Source organism: Rhea americana, unplaced genomic scaffold (assembly GCF_003343005.1).
Source record: "Rhea americana isolate MKP2758 unplaced genomic scaffold, rheAme1 scaffold_54, whole genome shotgun sequence".
NCBI lineage: Eukaryota > Metazoa > Chordata > Aves > Rheiformes > Rheidae > Rhea > Rhea americana.
Window position 1 is genome coordinate 3,654,220 of NW_028186690.1, and position 23,676 is coordinate 3,677,895.

A 23,676-nucleotide genomic window follows, 5' to 3' on the forward strand; every position below is an offset into this window, starting at 1 on the left:
AAAGCTCATTTGATGTTCCTTTCATGCTGATTTTAAACTGTAACTAATATCAATGATTGAAATTGCTTTGATAGCSACAGAAGAACCAACATAAAAGAGAATAAAGGTGGAGAAGGGGAAATGTGTGCTATATCTTTGTCTTTGTACTGCAATGTAAATGATGTAAATGCAATTCAGTTTAAGATCAGAAGCATATGTGTAATTACTGACAAAGGCCTATAAATATGGGGAAAATATGTGTATAAAAGTATGTTTCATTAAATTATGAAAATAAAATAACTGATTTTTAAAGGTAAAAAAATCATCTCGYATTCTTAAAGCACCCTGAAGGTTTAGCAAATTATATACCTCAAATATTCAAGACAGGTGCAGCTTTTCTCCCCTTACCCTGACTTCCTAATCTCTTAACAGAAGAACAGGACAATTATTTTCTTCTATGTGATGTTTTACCAGAAGACAGATTACTTAGAGAACAGCTTCAACGAAAGAGACTGGTAAGAAATTGCTTGTATTATGTCAGTTTTTTTGAGTTAGTCTCATAATATAACATATGGAAATTCACGGGCATTTTAAAATTAAAGCAGTTTAYGTTAAATTGCAAAATTTAGATTTTTTTTAGCTCATTTCCATAACTGCTACTTACACATRCACAAACTTCCTGTTTATAGATTTTCCTTGAAATAAATTTACAGGTTGTATGTCAGTACTCCAYACGAGTAGAAAATATGCCCAGAGCACAAAAAAAAGTTGAGTGTGCAGAGTGTCTTTCTTCTTTCAAGAATCTGCAGTGCATWGACACACTTTCTTTTGTGTAATAATATATATATGTAGGTAAATCAGCAAAATAAARCTCTGTGTGAGGTTCTGTGAAATGGGAAGGTGGCACTTATTTACAAAATCTTTTAGCAAGTTGATTTTATGCGTTCACATTCTCTCACTCATTCACACTCACATACTTACAAGCACGAACATGCATGTGAAGAAGGTCTGTCTGGGGTCATTTTTGTGARATATAAAGGACAAGAAATTCCAGCTGTTACATCCTCATCACATTTCTGGGATTCTTCTTGGCTGATGATGACAAGCTAGTATTTTGGACAGATCTCTCATACCTTTTAAGAGTCATTTTTTCTTATGGGGTGGTCCTTTGCCTTAGACTCTTGCTGACCTCAGCCTCCATAAGTCTTAGGCCAGGTTACTSTCCGTCATGTTTTTTTCTTGTTTGGAATGTATGTTTGAAATARACATCTGCTGGGTTAACTCAAAAATGAATGTTTTGTGATATGTAGCAGTCCTGTTGTCATCCTCTTAGTGTTAGGTTGGGTCTTCTGTTGAAGAATGATCTATACTGCAGTCTTCAAGTGCAGGCCTTTTMGTCTTGACATTGAATGTTCCTCAGTTTACTTCTGAAAGTGGAATCCTAGGAATGGTGTCCTTATCAACACCGGCCTTTTAACCCTTTTTTCTGCTGTTTCTTCTGGTCTTCATTCATACTAACGTTAATGTTTCTGTTACAAGTCTCTACATGCACAGCATGCAACTAAAAAAGACCTTAAAACATAAACCTTCAAAATGATAGGAGATACTTACAAAGACTAGGGCTAGTCCACAAGAAAACTGGGGTTGTCAGCCAGAATCCATTTAGTTCAAATACCCTGTGAATGCTCTTTGAATTTGCTGCTTGAAGTACTGTCTGCAGCCTGCCACACTATCCTAGTGAATCCTCAGAAACTGTGGAATGTACAAGCAGTGCAGTGCTATCCGTAGTATCCTAACTCTCACACAGAACTGTGGTAGTTCTCCCACTGAGGCAATTTTCATGGAGTGAGAGTTGCCACAGCTGAAATCTCCATTCTTGTGTAGGTCCTTTGGATTGGCATGGACTAAGAAAAAAGCAGCTGATACACTCATCYCTAGCTTGCTGCTATTCCAATTCATCAGAAGAAGAGCAATCCTGGATCAGGAAAAAAGATTCACGAGATCAGTATCTGATCYTTGAGAGCAGCAAAGTGTGTGTGGYATATYTTTTACCCTTTTCTGAACTGACAGGTCAGAACTGAAAGAATTTGAACTGATTCTTTCTCAGAATATTTTCCCAGTTCCAGCGATTGGCAGCTCAAGAATTTCCTGAGTCAACAACATTGTATCTGTATTAACACAACCGATTTTTCTTCTGTCAGCAGCCTGTCACTCCTTGAACTCACATAAACTCCTGGTATCCATAGCTTCCTGTAGCAGTGAGTTTCACAGCTTAACCRCACGGTGTAAAAGAACTAACTCTTTGGTACTTTTGAATCTGTTACTTCTTACCTGGCTACTTTGCTTATTAGAAGAGGTAGTGAACACCTTAATCATCTTATCCACACCTTTCATGATTTTCATACCTTACATTACGTCTTCCCTCAGTCATATCTGAAGATACTCTCTATTTAATGGTTCTTCATTGTTCCTAATTGCAGCACTTTTCTGTACCTTTTCCAGTTTACTACAATCCCTTTGAGGTTATCAGGGACATCCTGAATATTGCACATGGAGATACAGTGTCCTGATGAATTTCTTTTCCCAAGCATATATAGTGCTATTGGTGACTTTGAGGTGAGGACAAAGGGTCATTATTGAGCACACAGCTAATATTTTCRTAGAACTGTCTATTTTAATGGTAACTCCTGGCTGCTATGTACTGGACTGTACTTTTTTTCTTTTTTAAATGGCATGTATTTCTGGTTTTGTGGTGTTTTGCACTATACAGCCCTATTCTATATAGACCTTCTCTCCACTACCTGTGTCCAGGGAGTGCAGATTCTGTTGGCAACTGAATCACCTCATCTGCTCTGAAAAGAGATATGTTTCCTCAAATTTAGAATAGAGTGCAGTATTTAGCCTAAAGCAAGTGTTTTTCTTTGCAGAGCAATTAAATTTGAAAAGAAATGCATTCTTGTTTAAGGGAGTGAAATAGCCTTTGTTATTAACACTGTTATAAATACTAGAATTTGTATCTCCAGTTTTTACAGAAGGATTTTTTGAAATTGAGCTGCAGCTGTAATTGGGGCTAGTGGAGTCATGGCTTTAGTTATAGCAGTAAAGTTTGTTTAGTTTTTCACTTCCTTTTGCTGCAATCTGAGTGTTGACTTGCAAGTTAAATAGTTATTTTGCTTTGCAAAGTCTTTTACCTCCAGACAAGTCCAGCAATCAAGAGTAAGCTGGCAAGTGGGCTCATATGAGTTGCACAGAATAAAAAACAGAACTATACAACTTCTGCTGATTTTTCTSCAGCCTCTGAATTCTAACTACTGTCTCCAACAGCATGCCTAAACAAGGATGAATTTTATCTTTAAAATGCGCTAGCTAATGCATTTTGTTTAGCAGTTTTGAAACTCCAGTTTAGGAGTATTTCAGGCTGTTTGCAGCAAGGGAGCTAGCCAAGGTGGATGCTTTGTAGAGACATTATGGTGACTGTGATGCATCGAGAGAGCAAGGAATGAGCCTGAACTGGGCTAGAGTGCACAGCTTGTTGAAACAGCTGACAGGGCTATATAATACAAAACAGATGCAGTCTTCTGGACACAATTCTTGACAAAGAATTAGTAGTTGTGAAATCAGCAGTGGAACCAGGCAAGGAAGTCCTGGAGGCAAATATCAAGACACTAGGAGGGGCAGTGTCAGTATCAGCCACAYAGGCTTATCTTTAAGCTTTTTCTAAGAAAAAAAGAGGAGAGGGGCAAAAAACCCAAAGCTTCCATTTTTAGAAAATAAACACACCCCACCATATTGCTCTTGTCTTGCTATCATGATTACAGCCATTCTGCAGCAAATAGACTGCAGATCCTCTCATTAAATCCAACCTGAAGAAAAGTAATAGTGAAAACACGAAGAAAGTCAAAGGGATATTTAGAGCACTCAACTATACAAGTTTCCCAGGTATACCAGGTTACCATTTCCAGGATGAGATTAGTTTGAATGATCCCTAATATGTCTCAGACATAAGTGAAGTTGAAACTATGCCCTGAGAGGCATCAAGATGCTAGTCTGAACTGGTATAATGAAACACCTGAAGTGGTTACAGAACAAGTAATAATGTTAGCATGTTCATACCTCCACATCTGAAATTCAATAGGTACTTCTTTCAAACCATTACAGCCATYCCAGTTAGTCATTTCTGCTTTACAGTTAGAACCCAAGCTCTGCAGACCAGASTGCAATCTAGGATAAGGCCCAGAGAAAACATTCTTCATGTTCCTAAGAGGCAACTTTCCATACAAYACAACAGTCAGAAGAACACCTGAGCCTCAGAGGTTTCATAATAAACATKTAACACTCATATTACAATCCTGAGACTCTTGCCAAGTAATTGTAGTGCCAGTTAAGTTGCAGTTCTGTCTTTGTACTCTGGCATCTTATTCAGTTTACCATAAGATCTGTGATTCAGCAGATTATCCAGGCTTTTCCCCTTCTTATATCCTGTCCCCACCACCATCACCATTTTCTACCCAGTTTCCTGTTTTTCGAGTAGGTCACAGCTCTTACTTCTCTGGATTTTTRTTGCTGTCCTTTCAATCCTAGCGTGAAGGTCTCCTCACTTAGCTGACAGCTGATGTCCTAATGTGCTTTCCATTCTTTGTCAGGTGGATGCACTTGTCTTCCCATACAAAGGATGATGTTCTTAAACGCTCTCCGGTATATGTTGATCTATGCCTGTGTCTTGATCTCAGTCAAAAGGATTCAGAAAGACATCATCAGTTCCCTTTCAGACTTCATTCTCATTCCCAGGGCTTTTTGCTAACTTCTTATCTGAATACCAGGAACRCCCAGTTGTTTGATCAGCCTGTACCAGATAAACTGAAGTCATCTGAATTTCATCACCAGGTGGGCAGCATGTCTTGGATGGTAGTAGTCACAGACTGTTGCTTTTTGCTCCTCTCTTTCCCAAAGGGGTCTCTAATGCCATCATCCTTCATTTCCTTGTGACTTGTCTTTGACATRCAGTTCAGTGTGCCTGGCCAGTGGGGATCTACTTTTGAAGTTCTAGAACTATATATTTTGGCAACTGAATCACCTCATCTGCTCTGAAAATAGATGTTTCCTCAAACGGATGAGGGGGGAAAGTGCACAAAGTAATCAACAAACACATGTAACTCAGATGGTATGACAGTTGGCTTCAAGGGAGTTTAGTGTTCTTCAGGCTGGGTGTCCTGTCTTGATGGAACTGTTKTATTTCCATGCATCTTACAGCTAAGCTGTTTCCTGAAGAGCATCTCCAGCAGGCATCTCTGGCAATATTAGAGAAAAGGTGCTCTCCATGAGCTAATGTTGAAGAGGACTTCATAGTGATTACAGAATTGGAAGATTTTTTTCTCTACTCGGAAGGCAAGAAAGCACTGTTTGAAGTGGGAGAACTGAACACAGTAAGGAGAGAAGCTGAATACAGACTATTGCTATATGGCTAAGATTGCAGGTCTTCAGAGATATGAAGTGTCTGATACCATGTTTTTTATAAATACTTTTCCCACTTAGCAGCTACRAGCACAGTCCAAAGCTCATCATACAATCTTTGAGGAAACTGTAGACACAAAGACAAATTTAATTCTCTTACTCTAAAAGCAGTTTATCCTAATGATTTATATAATTATCAAATAATGTGCTTGGCCAGTTTTTAGAGGCTGTAGTGCTTCTCAAGTCTCACCAATCCTAGTCTTTGTCTCAGTATACTRTGCTGATCTTTTTCATTAGCAATAACGTGTATCAGTAGCTTCTTATTGTGATATATCTATGTGCTTATTTGTTTTTTTAAATCAGAATCGGTTTCACTTTGTTCCTTTGCTTACAGCAATAGCTAGCTTTTCTGAGCACTCAGCAGGGAAATGTAACTCTTATTTAAACTGGAAGAAACTAGAACTAAAGATACACACTATGTGTTCGTGTGGTTACCTAAGAGAGCTTGATAAAATACATATTTTATTGTAAAGTCTCTAACCAATATTATTCAGATCCAAATTTACACCTACCTTGCTATCTCTAGAAGTATCTTATTTCCCAGGCAGACTGTAGGATTTCAGTAGTATTGGCGAATTGGGTATCAGAGCAGAAAATGTAGCCTGTTAACGTGAATTTTTCAGAGTAGTGAGTACATTGTGCTCAGTGCAGTAGGACTCTGCTGATTCAGATGTTTGAGAGGTTCACACTATAGCAGTCATGAAGTTTCCTCTTCAGAGAAACCTCTTTAGGCAAATTACGTCCCCAAATAGGCATATTTTTGGACCACCATTTTTTTTCTTCAGATTGGAAGCAAAAGCAGCAGAGCTTGTTTTAAGTACTTGCTGTGAATGATTGTTTTGTGTAACTGATAAAAACCTTGAATTTAAATAGCTAAATAAATTATTTGTGAGAGGCTTGTTAATAAAGGGAGTTATGATAAGAAAAGAGTGAGAGAGCAATAAGGTAAGACTATTTAGCACCTGGGGTACAGTGTGTGTTAGAGGGAAGATTAGCAGGAATTATAACATGGGAAAAGTCTAATATGCTGTAAAAAACTGTCATGAGTCCATGACTTTTAACATTCAGTGGAGTCAATTCTATGTCTTACCTTTCGAAGGTATGTTGYCTTGAATGTCTTTTGAACTAAAGACAAGAGACAAAGTAATTATTCAGGGAAAAGTACATCCTAGCTGTAAATGTACATTTTTCATCCTTTACTATTATCAGTGTGAATTCTTTCTGATAAACAGTGCTTATATAGTTTCATTTCAAGACAATTTGGCSAGCATTAGAGGAAGCATATTTTTTACTTTGAGATGTGCACGTGTARTATTTGTGGAGACTGGAGTGATTTTATTCAAAAGTCACAGCGAAAATGTGAAGAGCATTTTGGATGATGGAAATGATCTTTTCTAATTTAACTATTCCTAGTGTCAGATCTCCTATGTTTAAGTAGCATTAAAAAGGTCTGGCACTCYAGTCTGTTATTGTCATTGTTGCTTTTTTTCCCCCAGTTGTATAGAACTATATAGAACTATGTCATTTGCAATATAAAAAGTCATTTAAGCACTTCTGGAAAAAAGCTGGTAATTTCTTTCAAAATATTGTTTCCAAGGAGCGGAACAGACAAAATTTTTGATTCCACCTTGAACTGCTGTCACCCAAGAGAAAGTGTGAAGTCCTCATAACCTCATATGAAGCATCATGAAAGTGTGTATCATATTTGTAGACTCCAAATTGCAAATTGTCTTGCAAATGATCGGATTTAATTTGTGTTATCAGTTTAGCGTGCTGCTGTGTTTGAAGATGATCATCCTGGTATAAGCACTTGCACATCTTTACTGTGGCTTTTTGTTTTATTAGTTAAAGCCCAGCACAGATGTTAGCTTGTAATCTGATCTAGTATTTTTGGTAAATTAGCAACATAGGACACTTTATAACTCAGAGCAGCTGAAGAGCTTTTTTCCAGACAGATAAAGGGAAAAAATGAATTTGAATTTATTGTGTACATTAATTGTTGCAAGGCAACTGTCAATTTTTGTTGCTTGTAAGTATGATCAGAAATACACAGCTTCCATTTGCCATGTTTGAAGTAATCAAGCACTGATGTCCTGTAGTCCTAAAACTATTCTGGAGGAGATTGATAACTTCCTCGGTTACATCTACTGCTGAATTGTCYTGAACTCTGTATAAACATTTGTTTCAAAGAACATGTCATCTAAAAGTACTTATCTTTGAAAATGTATAGATGATCTTACAAGCCTTAYTTGTTTTGTAGAACAAAGTATTTAGACTGAAAATATCTATAATTTAAGTTCTATTTTRTATCGGTGTGGGTATCTGTATTGTCAATGATTCTATTTTGTGACTTCCTTGTCAGTCTTCAGTAAAGTAAATGATATTTTTTTTTATCAAGTCATACAGTATGTCAGAAAGATTGAAAGACATATACTTGACAGAACTTTTAACTAAATGTAAAAAGAGATGAGRGTGGGAACTTATTCAACAGACAGTATTTGGGGCAAGTACTCACTGAACAGGTCTATTTGGACAAATCTCCAGGCCTGAAACTYGGGACTAAAACCAAAACCCATCTTTTTTAAACTAGAGAATCTTAGTTTTCTGAGCAAATGATATGAACTTTTCATAACTAAAGATKAATGCATTGAACTTCAAATCTAAAAGGAAATATTTGATTTTTGMATATATTATTTTATGGTTTTTATAATTTTGTGCAAAATTGTTTGATTTTCTCTTGTTTAGGATATGTACCTTAAAAACCTGAATATTTTTGCCTACTTCYACTTAATTTCTATTGGAAAACATGTCAGACTGTGTGGACTGACATTGCATCATTTAATACTACACATTTCTGAAGAGGATGTGATGTTCCAATAAACATTCTTTGTGTTGTAAAGACCTTGCCATTTGGCAGAAGGTCTTTGTATCAGTATTGTAAATTAATTTCTGGAAATCAAACTGTGGCATTTAATTCACTTACTGTTTTAGTATTTTGGATTACTTTTCCTGTCTGTGCTCAATTCCTGTGTTCATTATGGAAAAATTCATGATCTATTTGCTTTCACCTCCAGTAACTTTGCTCTATTTTTCTCAATACACTTTGATATGACACACAGTCCTCAGAAAGTTTTGGAAAATCTTCTAGTCTGAAATGTTTATTTTTTTTTCTTAATATTAAACATGGATTAATGCTAACAGTCCAGCAGTTGGAACAGTTGGGAAATTCAGGCAGGTATTAAAGTAAATTACTCATTTCCTGCCTCATAACTTGAGCTTGAAGTTGGCTTTTATCACCAGCTGAAAGTCTCAACTCAGAAAAATCACAAAGGCTTTATGTATTATTGCTGTTCTCCCTTCAGAGCCCCAGAAATGAAATGGAAATAGAGGGTGTTTGGGAATGTTTGTAGGGAGAAAGAATAGAGCTCTCACTTTTCACTGTGCTTGACTTGAGCCAATGCTTTTAATACCTCACCTGTACAAATATCAGTTTGCTTGCTGCTTTGAAAAATACCTTGAAGCAATAACCAGTGGAAACAAATGATAAAAGGAGTGTCTAAATTGGAAATCATTTTTAAAACTTTATTCAGTAAATTGAGACAACAGTMCTGCTGTGTTAGTCGGGTCTCTCAGCTTCCAAACATACCCACAGAAGGGAAAATAAGAAGGCTGATGGAGTACAGTAGCACAAACATTGTCTCACTGAAGGATATAGTATAAATCTTATTTCCCCTCAGGCTGAGCTGAGAATAGCTGTTAGCCAGGRCTTTCTTTAATAAGTAGTTTGTATGAGGTAGGAATCTGGAGTTACGCAGGCAAGCATCAAATGTTRCAGAATGCTTTTTTTTTCCTGGTGGTAGAGTGCAGTTAGGAAGCTATTTTGGAATATTGTTCACAGGAGGTAGAGCTTTCATACCTTGCTTAATTCACCTTTAAATTGCATATGGTATCTTTTGATTTCATTTTTGATTGTTTCTGGTGTATTTTACAAATTGTGTGAACTGCATGCAGATACTTTCAAATTTAAGGTGAGACAAACAGYATGTGATGTGCCACTGAATGGAGAAAGGTGACACTTAGTAAAAGCCACAGTATAAGCCCCAGTTCTTAGAGATGTGCCATGAGCTGACAGAAAGTCTTATTTTATTGCGTATCTGCTGCAAGGCTCTCACAAGCTGCTTTATGCTCCATTTATCTATTTCAGGAGTCAGTCCTGAGAAATCTGATTTTATGTTTCAGATAGTTAACATTTTGTGTGACACAGCAGGACACTGAAAGGTATGGTCTGGGATTTCAGTAACACGTGACTCCAAAATAAAATGTACACCTTCTGGTATAAAAAGTCAAAAAACAAACAAACAAACAAACAAACAAGAATTTTCAGGGTAACAGAATCTTAGCTGGTGTGCAAGAGCTCCAGTTCCCAAGCTGTTTGGTTGAGTGTGGACCCTAAAGCACAGTGCACTCTTCCCCTACAGCAGCCATTGGCCATTTAATTCAGGTGAGGCACGTTACTTTGTTCTCCAGCAGGCACCCCCCTGATCCCACTGTCCTGTACTGAATACTGCATTCTGCTCTTGAGGATAAGATGCTGACAGCATGTTTATTAGCCCAGCRTCAGCCTCCTACACATCTCTCAATGGGATGTGGTAGGATAGGCTGACTTGCATAGACAGGCCTAGTCCCAGCCCGTCCAGATACATTTGGGCCTGCAATGACAATAGCTCAAGAGGATTTTTCTTTTTTCTTTTTTTCTTTTTTCTTTTTTCTTTTTTTTCTTTTCTACCTTCTGTGGAGTTCACCCAGCAGTCATAGTTGAATGTGAGATTACATGTAGACGATAGACAAGTTTGGGCTTTAATCCACACAAAAGGGTACTAAAGACCTATTTGGTCTTGGTAGGTCAGAAACACAAAGCTCCACTGTTCTAGGCTCTAAGCAGATAAAGGCATTGAGAAAATCTCCTAAAAATTTCACTCAGAATCCCAAATGTCAGGCAGACAGCAGCACCTCTGTGTAACACTGAAAATAAATGCTTTTACCAGTTATCAGTACTTAAAATACAAGTACAGAGAGAGTAGTGCACTGTTAGGCTGAAAATGTGCTAAGTTTTAATCCAAACACTGACTATCCCATTCCCCAAATAGTCATGGCCTTTCCTCTGAAGTGTATTGTAACTTCACAGTGTAATGATACTCCTGCTGTTACAGCACCAAAAAAGTCACTTACTGTATCTTTTTATTAAGAAAATTACAGTCAAGTATTTTAAATTTCCTAGCCTGMTGCTCTAAGTTAGACCAGGCGAGTGGCAAACACAGCTCTTCCTTTTCAGTGAGYTTCTTACATCCCGTAGCTCCTTGCAGAAACTGCCACCCCTTTTGTCATCTGCCAGACATATTATGAGAAAGTGTTCTGAATTACCTATGATGAGATATTTAGAATTGAGTGTGTAGTTCCATTAGGCTCTATGTGGTTATCCACAAACTTGTTCACTTATAACAGAGGTGATCTGCACCTGAGCAGAAACAATAAACTGGTGTGTTCAATAAAAAATCATTTAAATAATTGAATAAAAYCTCATTGTGGACTCTGTTTCTTTCYGTGCAACTTGTATAATACTAACATTTTTCAAGCKTCATTGGAGCGCATAGTGCAATTGATTTGTGACAGCTGCATATTTTAATTTTGTATGTGTATTGTTATCAGTAAGGATAATGAGGTATAATGAGCCTGAAGTTATATAATGAAATAATCTTTGTTTTTTAATTGAAYAATTGTATCTGTTTCTTTTTATAGAAGGAAATTCTAGAACAGCAACAGCAGGAGAGATATGACACAAGTTTTCATAGCATGTGTATGTTTTGTGATCAAGAATTCACAGGAAATAGGTTTGTATATTGAGCTGTTCACTTTTATTTTTCTTATCTTCTCACCTTCTTTGTTTATGGTTTATATTGTCATCAAACCATTTAATGGGTAATGCCCTGAGACTCAGAATTGTCTTAAGTATTTCTTTGAACTGCATTATCATTTTGTATAATTGCTCTCCCACCTTTCAATCTTCCAGTTTTTTCAGTACAACTTTGGATAATTGCATATTAAGAGGAATTAGGAACTGAACTATTATAAAAAGAGTTATTTTTTGGCAGTTGTTCTGGGGCAAGGAGAGCGGCTTAAGCCAGTTTGACTGCTCAAAGACACATCCATGCAGTTACATACTTTTCTGTTCAAATTTACATTAGTTTGGTGGGGTTAAAGGACTGAATGAAAAACAGGAGAGGAAAATTAGAATGAGAATGGAGTGCTTTGCAGCATCAGTCCAATGTGAGAGGGAGTTGCATTCAAATCCTTGCTCCCATGAAAATTGTTCATACCAATTAAAACAGTCTTAGCTGGAGAGACCACATCTTATCCCTGAAAGCTTGACTGTGGGTCAAGTTCTGGTACTCTGGAGAGGTAGAAGAAMCCAGGGTCAAGTCCCTGCAGGTCATCCACATTTTGGGTGAGTGTCCTATTCTCTTTACTGCCTCGTGAAGTAAAGGACATGTTATTTAGCSCTAAATATTTTCATCCTCTGAATACTCTTGAGACTGAGAGATTGAAAATCCCACTAGGACTGTGGTATAACAGTGTAAACCCTGCAATGTAAACTYTTCAATATTTGTTGAGTGCCCAATAGCAGAAGCTCAGGCATATCATATTGAGATGTTAGTCACCAAAGGAATTTACAGTGATGAGAGCAGAGACTTGAGAATATTAGTGGCAGTTATGTGCCTGACTTACTTTYGGGATTTGCTCCACAATATATATAAAATTGGATAATGAGCTCTTTAAAGCCCCTCTGTGCTGTGGGAGAAACTGGATATAAGATTAACCATTTTAACCTCTATTAGTAAAGTAACTTACTTGAACATCTATTAYGTTTGTTCCTGAATACTTTGAGTCCTCTTTATGTTGCTAGTGCTGTGTGAAACACTTAAAAGCATATCAGACCCAAGAATTTGTTTTGTTAATCAGCATAGAGAGAACTGAAAAATGGCTTTTTAGAATGATTCTCAAGACAGTTATTTGAAATCTGTGGTTTGCTTATTTGAGTTAATAAATGAGCTTTGCTAACAGTAAGGCTCAAAATAAAATGACATGGTAGTTTTCATCTAAAGGCTTATATTTCATTCATGTTCATTAAGCAATTGAAGCCTCACTGAACATTCAGTAGGGCTGAGATTGAAAACTTATTATTTCAGTTTAGTTGCATTCTTTTTCTAGCAGTGGCTACAACGCTGTTATTGTTTACTTAATGTTAGCTTGTATACATTTTAAAAGCAAATAGTGTAGTTTGAGTCACTAATTRAATAATTCTTGTATGTATTCAAAAATACGTAATGTTCTATTTGAATGTTTTTTGTAGATCTGTCCTTCTCAATCATATGGCAAGAGAGCATGCTTTTAACATTGGGCTGCCAGATAACATTGTGAATTGTYATGAATTTTTGGCTGTATTACAGAATAAGCTTGACAAGTAAGTTATGGACTTAAGTCATGTTTCCTTAACGTTGGAAGTAAGCTGAGTTAGAATTAATTTAGCATTCATGAGTGATTAAGAACAAACTGTAAGTGAATGTGACTTTTGTATGTTTGATCTTAGAAGGCTTCCCTTGGATTTCTTGAAAGCTAATTCATAACTCTTTGTAGTATGTGTTCTCTGGAATAATGGAGTCCGATGCAGTGYTTCAGTTATAATGCACTGCATAGTTTCCATTGACATCAATAATGTCTCATCATTGCTGGAGTCTGTTCTTCTTTCTCCCTGTAACCAGCTTTTTGATAAAGGTCTCTTTTATCACGTAAGTAGAGTTCTTACACCAGTCTCCTTTTATATCTCTCTRTATCAACAGCATATGCCCTAGCTATTCCTGCTAGGCCTCCATACGTGGTTCCTTGTCCCTCCAAACACCTTAGAGTGTTTTGTACAAGAAACCAGACTTACAGTTTCTATCTGATGTTTCTACTGCATCCTCATGGTTTAGACATGGGTTCTTAGTCCCTCTTAGGTTTTTTGCATGTCACTCAACTTTCTGCAAACAGTTAACAGACAGCATAAACTCTTCATGTGGCTCTCAGTGTTTTTTCACAAGCATTCTAAATATAAAAACATTCCCACTTACTTGCAGCTGACAGTTGACAGATACCTTGTCTAGTGGCAGACTTTTTGGTGTATATAAGGAATTTCTGTATTACTGAAAGCAAAGCTTCTGTCTTCTTACTAAATGCACAATTGCTGAATTCATCTGGAATGCAAATAGCGAGAAATCAGATAACTGAACCTACCTACATAAAGAATGTATTAAATAGCTAAAGCTTTAGAAAATCATTAATGATTCAGTTAACCGAGAATATCTTAGATGTATGTTTTATGAAGATTCTAGCATGATACAGCACAGCACCTGAATAAACAAAGTAGAAAACTTGTGTGGGACGCATTGAGCATCCAAGCCTTATTCTTGATCATTCATTTTCCAGATAGGTAGGCCCTGTACCATTTCAGAGAAAAAATTGTCTTTTGGTGCTTCCAGTACAGAGAGAGGAAAACTGTTTCTTCCCACTGTGCTAACAGACAGACTCAGATATATTCAGGCTTTCAGAGAACTAACATGAATAGTGTATTTCTGGAAAAGTGTAATGGTTAAGTTAAAAAACGGTTACAGTTAAAGCAGAAACCTTCTCTTAGCAACTAGGAAGAGATGTTCTGTTGAAAGCTACTTGCAGCTTGAATTTACAAGAGTCAGAGAAAGCTTTTTAATGTTCAACCTCAACGGAGGTTACTTGGAGAATTTGAAAGAAGGGCATCACGCTAACAAGTTTTGCCCTTTCCAGCGAACCACTTTTTCAGTTTTCACATCATTCCTCTCACAAATATTTCATGACCACAGTACCTGCAGCCCAGCTTTTCTCCCTTTCCACACCCATTTTGCTGGTTTTCTTCTAAACGTAGGATACACAGGTAAGTCCATATGGAGCAGTAAGGCTGTCAGTATTGAGGAACTGCTCCTAGTTTTCTTATTGTTCTTCCTGCTTAAGAGACTTACTGAGCAAAAGAATATTATTTAAAAAAATGAGCAAAACAAATACAGAATCTTTTGGTTGTAGATTTTATTTTGACTTCTGTTGCAATTTTTGATCTCTCCCTTCTCCACTGCTCAAAGAGTACATTCCAGAGCAGAAATGGAAAGCTAGTGTATGTGCTTCAGRAGCGTGTAAACCTGAGGTTGCTGAAGAAGTTAAAAAGAGAAGAATTTTGGTAGCAGAGAACTAGACTTTGGATTTCTTTAGCACTTTATGGATTTCATAAATGGACAATATGAAGTATACCACAAATGTAAATTGGACTCCCGCAGAAAATCCCCTTCCTTAGGAATGAAACTGTATCTACAAAAAAGCTTAGTAGATTTTAATACAATCTGTAACCAAAGAGTTATCAATCTGAGAGAAATTCACCTAAATATTAGACTTTATTATGAAAAGCTGCAAAACTGGGGTATGGAAATTGGATTAAATATKTTTCCAAATAAATTTAGGATCCATTGGTTTGTACATCTTCAAAAAAGAAAAAAGATACAAAGGAAGGAGAAGGAAACAGACTTCTCTAATTTAATCTTTGGCCTAACAAAGAATACAGTCACAACAGATACAGGTTAACTTCTTCCAAAAATAGRATATTTTAGGAACACATTTTATTTTACCATTGTTGTTGCCTAAGGCACTAAGTTATCTTGCTTACTGATAAATTGCAGCATGATCATTTATCAGGAGGTTTTATTTAGATGAAGGTTTCTAATAGCCAATCCTGTGGTCAAAACACTTGTTGAAATTGCTTCCAATGCAATGAAAGGCAGCTTCTTCTACTACTGAGAATTGACTTAGTATCTACACTTACAGAATAGTACCTGAGAATGTTTTTGAGCATAGAAAATTCTCATTTTAAGCACGTATCATGACTGCATTATGTATGCTTAGGAAGCTACGCAGTCCTCCTAGGAGCCTCTTTCACAAGTAGATCAAACACTTTGCTGTTATCAGGCATAGCAGAGTCAAAGGAAAAGCAGATTTTAAAACCCATAGACTTATTCTGCCAGCAGACCTGTGACTCACCAACAAGACGATACCTACATTTTTAAGCTGCAAGTAAAGTAGAACTCRAAACCTCTTAATGATAAGCCTAAATTTTACAAGAATTCTTGGAAAGCAAAAAGAAACTGAGAATCCTGAATTACCACTCCACACATAACAGCTGAATGGAATCTGGCTGCACCTTGCTGAAGGACCATGAGATTTTCAGGGTGCATGAATAGACCTCCTAGACACAATGTTACGGTGTTTGTGTGAGTAAATGCTTAAGTAGGAGCATAATTTCTGTTCTTCAACATCTGTATCTAAGCGTTACAGAAAYGACAGAAAGGTCTGACCCAGACATTGCTAAAGTTTCGTATGATTGTGCAGTCAAGCATACTTTCATCTACSAGTAGGGGAAAAAAAARTGATTGCTTTCTACTTGAATATCAGACTTTCCTCACAATGGTACCACTTCTTTAATCTTATTGACAGCAGTTCACGGCTGCCGCATTTTTTATTATCTGTGCTTTGTAATACGTATCTTAAAGTGTTATTGTTTTTCCCTCCCATCAACTTTTTTTTGCTGCTGCTAAACAGCATCTCCTATAAGAAGATGTAATGCCACAATTACATTTTTATTTCATCAGATCTGGCTTGTGGGAGGGCAGTTTCCCCCTTGCAAAGATATTTTTTCATAAGGTCCAAGAAACTCTGTCCCTGTTGGTGGGATATAGAAGCCATCTCTTGTAACAAAAAATGYTTTAGCACATTAGTTAACTAAATACTCAAGATGAATATGCATTAAACAAGGACATTCCTCTTAGCTCAGCACACTCCTAAATCTCTACTGGAAAAAAAATCACCATTTACTCTTTCAGTAATACCCATCTAGGCTAAAATGCAGATTTTTTTTTCTTGATACTGATATCATAGCCYGATGTCTGAGTCAAGAGACTTTACTTAATGCTTTATCAGCTCAACTTTTAGGTATCAGCTGATACTACCTTTAAGAGAACAATTATTTTATCAACCTGTCTACCTGTAATAGAGAAGTTAAGATAGTGCACRTAGTTCTGTTTTGTTTGAATTGCTCTGGAAAACGCACCATGATAAAGTTACAATTTTAATAGATGTATTCACCTTTCTGAGTATTATATATATATGTGTGTGTGTCTGTGTGTTTATATATATATGTATGTACATCCACATATATATATGTACACATACACACAGACTCAGATACAAGTACATATATATGCATATATGGTAYGATTTGAGTCACTGAATTTGATTTCTCGGGATTGCAGAACCCACATATCACCTTAGCCAACCTCTTCTTAGACTCCTTTTTGAGTCAGAAGTGTAAAACATGTTTAGCCAATAGAAATTGGATTATTTTAAAAGTGTACATTAAGAACTTGAGATTATATTTTTTTCACCCTATATTATGTAGAAACAGTTACTGATGGATTGGATTCTGCCCAAAATAAGTGCATGCAAGTTAAGAGTTCATTTGTTAACCAGTCAGTGGCCCTCCCGTGTCCTGAGACAATTTTAGGAAGTCAGACATTYCTCCCATTTTGCATGTGGTAACAGTAAATTTATTTTATTATTTTTATTTTCATTTTATATAGTTTTTGTGAGATGCCTCATCACCTCCATATTTTATTAACTCTACTGGTACTATTTTATTTCCAAATACTTTCTTTTTATTTACGTTGCTCTCATATGCTCTAGGATTAATCTTAATATATATATCTCTAATTTATTTTAAGTATGTCTAATTTATTTTAAGTATGTTATTTTGTACTTTGTTTGCTTCTACATACTGACTTCTTTACCTTTTTATTTTAGTTTGCAGTGTTTATACTGTGAAAAAGTCTTCAGAGACAAAAGCACACTTAAAGATCATATGAGAAAGAAGCAGCATCGCAGAATCAATGCTAAAAACAAAGAATATGACAGATTTTATATTATTAATTACTTGGTAAGTAGTTCTATGAATAATCAGTAAATTGGTTGGAGAGATAAAAACAATATGTTGCTAATAGTGAGTAATTCCAAACCTGGAATTATTACAAAGGTCAATAATCAGATAAAGGGCTCTTCATGYGCTTTTTGTGGTATGATAGTCTGGATTAATTGTTAAACTAAGGAATAGTAAACATTTGTTGTTGAAATTGATTTTGAGACATGCAGGAAGAATACAGCTTGAAGAGACTCTAATCTTTACATCATTAGTGCTCAGCTTTAATAATCAGAAGGGAAAATGAGATACAGTAATGAAATGAATGGAGGTCTAACTTGAATATTATTGGCTTTTAGCTTGTTTTATACAGGTCTTAAGATGAAAATGCTCTTCGGAGTATAAATTAAATGCAAAGAGGAGGAAAATGAAAGAAATATAGATAAACAAAAAATAAGCCTTTGCTTTTATCCCCCAGATAGGAACATGTTGCTAGGTATTCATATTTTTTTATCTCAAGTCTTTCAGAGTATGTGTGTGTGTATTTGTGTGYGTAGCAAATATTCACTTACTGCCTTCAACTGTGGAATATAAGAGCTGCTTCAAAACTGCGACGTGCTGTCCCGGAAGTAACTACATTTCACTTGAAGTAGTTTCTAGGCCTTGTACGTGTGTTAATATCCAGTTTATAAATGATTTTTTTCAGGCATCTCTGACTGCTTTACCTGCTCTTTTTAATCTCTCTTCCTATGGTTCACTCTAATATTAAGAACAGAAAGTTGAATGCTTAATGCTCTGTCAAGTCCCTTTGACTCAAGATGAAATGAATTTCCTCAGTGTTCCTGTATACTTTCCTTCCAAAAATCAATGATCCTAGGTTTATGATTCCTTTTCTAAAACAAGTTTCACTGCTTTAAAAACTAATTTACACTTCTTACATGATGGGAAAAAAATTTGAAATTCTACTGAGTAGATACTCTKAGCTTCTCCACCAATCTGTATTTACTTCTATGTTAGTAGTTTTGTTCTTCTCTGTTAGTCCTGTAGGTAATAGTATGTCTTCAGAACCTGGCATCTTCTAACTTCCCTTCTGTCCTGTAATTTGTATTCAATGTTCAGCTTTGACTCTCTCTTTGAGTTGGTCCCAGGTTTAAGCAGGAAATTGAGCCAGATGACTGCCAGAGATCCCTTCCAACCTRAATTATTCTATGATCCTATTAAGCCCACCAGACTAAGAGTGTAGGATTATAGTTCTGCTTTCATCATGGCTGGTTGCCAACTTGATTTAGCTAAAACTAAATTGTTATGATTCTATTAGTCTTCCAGTATTTTTCATAGTTCCTCCTTTGTGCTGAAAAAGAAAGACAAATTCTCCATTACTGCCTGGGAGTATCTTGGAGCTACTAACTTTCCTAAAGCACAGCGAACTATGTGGTACTCCTTCAGAAATTTTAAAGACATATAGGGAAGTCTTAACATAAGTGAAGAAACTGCATGAAGAAACATGTTAGTAAGCAGAATAGACTAGAGCAAGGCTGATGTTCATATAGCTGTTATMTTTTCCYGTTCTCTCTGGTTGCTTCAGAACARGACGCCCTGTCCATGCTGTCTGCTGGAATGGTCTGTGGCCTGTATAGTTTATGAATCATGCCCAAGCATTGTCTGGGTAGTGCTTTTGGCAAGGCCATGGAGCGTGCAAACTATCAAACCATACAGTCACAGGACAGTACTCAAGCCAGGGCATTGGCCCTCTGACTATTGCTGATATTCTGGGCAGGACTTTGTAGAGTGGACCAATCCAGGTATTGGTGACCCAGCAGCATCACTTGGAGATGTATTTTTCAAGTCCTTGGCATTATGAACAGAGGATATGAAATGTAATTCAGATTAAAAATGTCAAACCACTAAAATGTTTAAATTTGAGCGGGGAGGCAGTTTGGTCACATACAAGGTTTGTGGCAGTAGTATGTTGCCAGTGCTGCTTCTGGGACACATTTGGAATGGCCACAAATTTTTGCTTTGTTACTCTTTTGCTTTATTGCACTTTTTCTGTATGCTCTGCTATAGCCCTGTTTTCTTTTTCTTCACACATTCTCATTTGTCTTTCACTGCATTCTACACAGTAAACTATTTCCACTCACTGTTTCTAATCCTTCAAACTGTAGCCATATCCAAACTTGTGACATTTCTTCTTTTAAATACAGGATGTTTTTAGAAAAGGGGAGAAAAACAGACATGCAGCTTCTTTTTCCTCCAAATTTTCCTAGTACAAAATGCAGACAGACAATAATAAAACCAGAAACAGTATGCACTGTTTGATTAAAGATCTTTGAATTACCTCTTCTCCTTTTAGTCTTTTACATTTGAACTCCCTTTGCCAAAACAACCAGGTTTTAAAAGTAGAAAAACAGTACTGATAGCTTCCTTTAAAAACGCTGTCTGAAACACTTGTAAAATAGTTCCATGTAAAATCTATAATTGCATGCTAATGTTTCATGGAATGAAAWTTTTTATTCACCCAGATTTAAGGTGGTGGTTCCTACATAGCAGAAAGTGCTTGCTCTCAAAATAGCATTTGGTACATCCTTTATTTTTGCACAAAGGAGGAAATGAGGTTCAAAAGAAAAACTTTAGTTTGTTCACTGTAGTTTCAGTATATTGGCCTGTATGTGTAAGGAGAAAMAACATTTGTTTCCCACTGTACATATATGGCTTACAGGGGACTATGGTAATGTAATACTGTTCTTTTTTCAAGCTCGGTCTGTGTTCAGTGAATGCTAAAAATTATGCAAGGTCTGCTTTCTGTGACTCCATGTAGTGATTTTTCTTCTTCTCCCTCAGCCCCTCATATTTTGCTAGGGCTTTTTCTTTTCTTTTTTTTTTTTTTTTTTTTTTTTTTTTAATGAGTACTATCAAGTTTTACTGGCTTCTCACTGAGTCTTAAAGACCTGTCCTTCCTATTGCTCTAAATGTCACAGGGAATTATATGCTTTCACAGGTACGGAACATGGATTGGATATCTTATTTGGAATGGTAGATGTACTCTTTCAAAATTTATTACTCAATCCATCTTGATCTAAAGATGTAGAATTATAATTTATCTATTTTTTGTATCTTTTCACAGAAAATTTAAGCTCCTGGATTCGGGCTCTAGTCATTTCAATGGCATGGGTTGGGCACAGTCCTGGGCAACCTGTTCTTGAGCAGGGGGTTTGGACTAGATCTCTAAAGATCCCTTCCAACCTCAACCATTCTGTGATTCTGTGAAGGGTTTGAATTTTGAGAATGTAACAAAGATTTTTCCATATGTCCATTTTGTCAGGTTTGTTGCCATAGTAAAGAGACTAAAAAACAAAGCAGCTTATGTATGTGTATTAGAGTATCTCTAATGATAAGCATGAATATCATCAGAGTCTGATTCATTTTGCTTTCAGGATGAGCACAATAGAGCTTTTCCATCAGCAACTGGACCCTAAGCTATTTAAATGGATAGTTCTTTAGTACCGTCTTCTCGGAGGTATCTTCTTTAAAACAGAGTTGTATCTATTTATCGCCCTTTTTTATATAAATTTCCATTACATATTATACTCACTGAGCACTATGTAAGACAGTCTTATTAAGCTGAAGCTGGCAGTTTCTGTTATTTTGTGGCTTTTGTACTGAGAGGTTTTTAAGGGCTTTTTGTTCAGATGTCCTGAGAACATTTATTGAATTGCCTCATGATCTTCTGGCCAGTTCTTGCTTCTGTTTTTAAGTCAGTGGCAAAGCTCCCATTGACTTTATTTAGAGCAGTAGGCTTGCCTTTCTTCTGCTTTTCCCCCCTTACTGCTTTTGGCTTCACTTGTCATTTTTAGTGCAATTTTGAGGATCTGTTTTCTTAATGGAAGTTACATATTATGCCCATATGTTGATCATTTCCTCCCCTAAATGTTTATTTTCGTATAGTAAGGAGTGATATAAGTGCAGTCTTGTGTAAATCTTTGGTGYTGTAAAAGTTTTCATGACTTCTGTAATGACCTACAAACAGCTTTGATTACTCTTACATTATTCACATATTCTGTTGCTCACAGATTGATGTTAAGATACAGTATTATATGTGATCTTTAGCAGAAATGGAAGCTTTTTTGATCACAAGCATACATACATAATAGATTTCTCTCATAAGCAAGTATCAGAAGTTTACTGTTAAGTAGTTAGAATTAGAGTGGGAGTTCCACTGTCATGCAAATGACTTGCAAGCCAGTGGGGTTACTTCCCCTTGTGGAGCTGGAGRTCTTGTGTGCGTATTGTATAAGCGTGGAAGATGATACCAGTGCTATTCCAAAAGGCTTCAAGTATAAATTGAAAAAGACCAAAAGATGGTAGAGGACAAAAACCTGAGCAGTATTAATGCATCCAAGATATATATGTAGGTTACTTCCAACCTAATTTTCTTATTTCCAAGTCTTCTGTGTCCTCATAGTTCGGGCTACATCAAGTAAAAATGAGGAGGGAAGAGCTTTGAAGTCTGTGATACCTGCTGGAGGCCATGAAGAATAACAGTCTTTTGTTCCCAGCAGAGGGAACTGAAGAACCGAGGCAGACCCAAACTGACAAGGGCTTTTCTTTTTGGGTCCACTACGTTATTACCTGTGGCACTTTAAATACAGGATATCCACTGCAGTAATCACTGCTTTCAGATGACATTTTCAAATTGACTAATGGCTGTATGGTAACTGTAAAAATGTTGCATCACTATAATGGATGTCTTTATAGCTAAACTAGACAATTAGCTGAAAATGGAACCTAGTTTTGGTTAAAAAACTTGTTTTTTAAAGCCTTTACTTTTCCTCAAAGATGAAAAGATGTTTTGCCCTTTTGCTAAGCCCTAAATCATCATTATTACATTATACATATATATATATATATGCACGCATATGCATTATAATATTATACATATGCTACATTACTATAAGTAGCAGGGGACAAGGAGGATTTTGGGGGGGGTGGAAGGGAGGTACTATTTATATTTCACCTGTTTTAATTTTAATAGTGTATATTTTGTAAAATAGTAAAGGGAAACCTTCCATCCTTTGGTGATAGTTAAAGACTTCATTACATTGGCATATTTATTTCTTTTCAAGGGGAGATAGGAGCACCAACTGCAGGAACACTTAAATTAATCCAATGTGTATCTAGTAATGTTGGGGGGTAAGGCTATCTGTACTCTGTGATAAAGCATCAGTAAGTTCTGCAGCAGTATGAAACAAAACAGATGACCATAGTAAGGCATGTGAGAAAAAGAGTGAGAGAAAGTTTGCAGGCAAAGCAGCTGCTGTTTGGAATTTCTGAGCTACACAGATATTGGAACTCTATTTGCATGTAGTTTAGGAACTGCTCTTTTGTGAAAAAAATGCTTGAGATGCCAGCTGCCTGTTTGTAGTCTCTCCCATTTCAACACTTACTCTCATGCTGAGGTATGTTACCTCAGTGAAGCATGAAGACTTTCACCCCGTAGACCTCTTAAAACTTACCCAAGTTGAGAAGATAATCTTTGGTGAGCAAATTTGTCTCTGTGCTTTTAGACTTCATTTTAAGAGAGGAAATAATGAAAAAATACAAAAAATTGCATGCTCTTCCCCATTCCTCTATAGGAGCCTCCTCTCTGTGAGATATTTAGCAAGTATTAAAAAAAAAAAAAGTTGTTTTTCTTTGTTTATATAGCAAGGCCTGCATGTTTTTTAATGATRTGTTTTCTACTGTTTGAACTATTAGCAGTGTCAAGTCCAGTTTTTCTTCTGGCTTTGCTAAGAATTTCTTAGGAATCTCCAGAGATGATTACTGGGAGCTCTTGCATCTCGGATGAAAGAGCAAGAAAAGCTGAATGCTTAACAAAGGCACCCCTGGTCCCAGATGCTCATCAAGCTGTAGAACTGAAAGAGTATAAAAAAATGCCAAAGAGCTTTAAAAATCTTTCTAAGAACTGTTTCCCACCCAGTTGCTCAGTTTCAGTCTCTTGACACTTTCATTATGATGTCCCTAGTTATCTACTCACCATGGAATTTTCCAGTGGTACAAGACCTGATTAGCTTTTTTCTTTTATTTTATTTTTTTCCTCCTCTAAATATAAA

At 36.4% G+C, this 23,676-nt stretch overlaps 1 protein-coding gene across 1 annotated transcript in view; it reads left to right on the plus strand.

Annotated features, from left to right (window-relative positions):
• The window catches only part of ZNF277 (zinc finger protein 277), a 54,138-nt gene that overhangs the window by 24,748 nt on the left and 5,714 nt on the right, over nt 1–23,676 (plus strand). The window contains exons 4-7 of the mRNA XM_085318522.1: nt 412–494; nt 11,287–11,378; nt 12,899–13,009; nt 17,455–17,587. Coding sequence (XP_085174648.1) covers nt 412–494; nt 11,287–11,378; nt 12,899–13,009; nt 17,455–17,587 — 419 coding nt within the window. The remainder of the gene's footprint in view (nt 1–411; nt 495–11,286; nt 11,379–12,898; nt 13,010–17,454; nt 17,588–23,676) is intronic.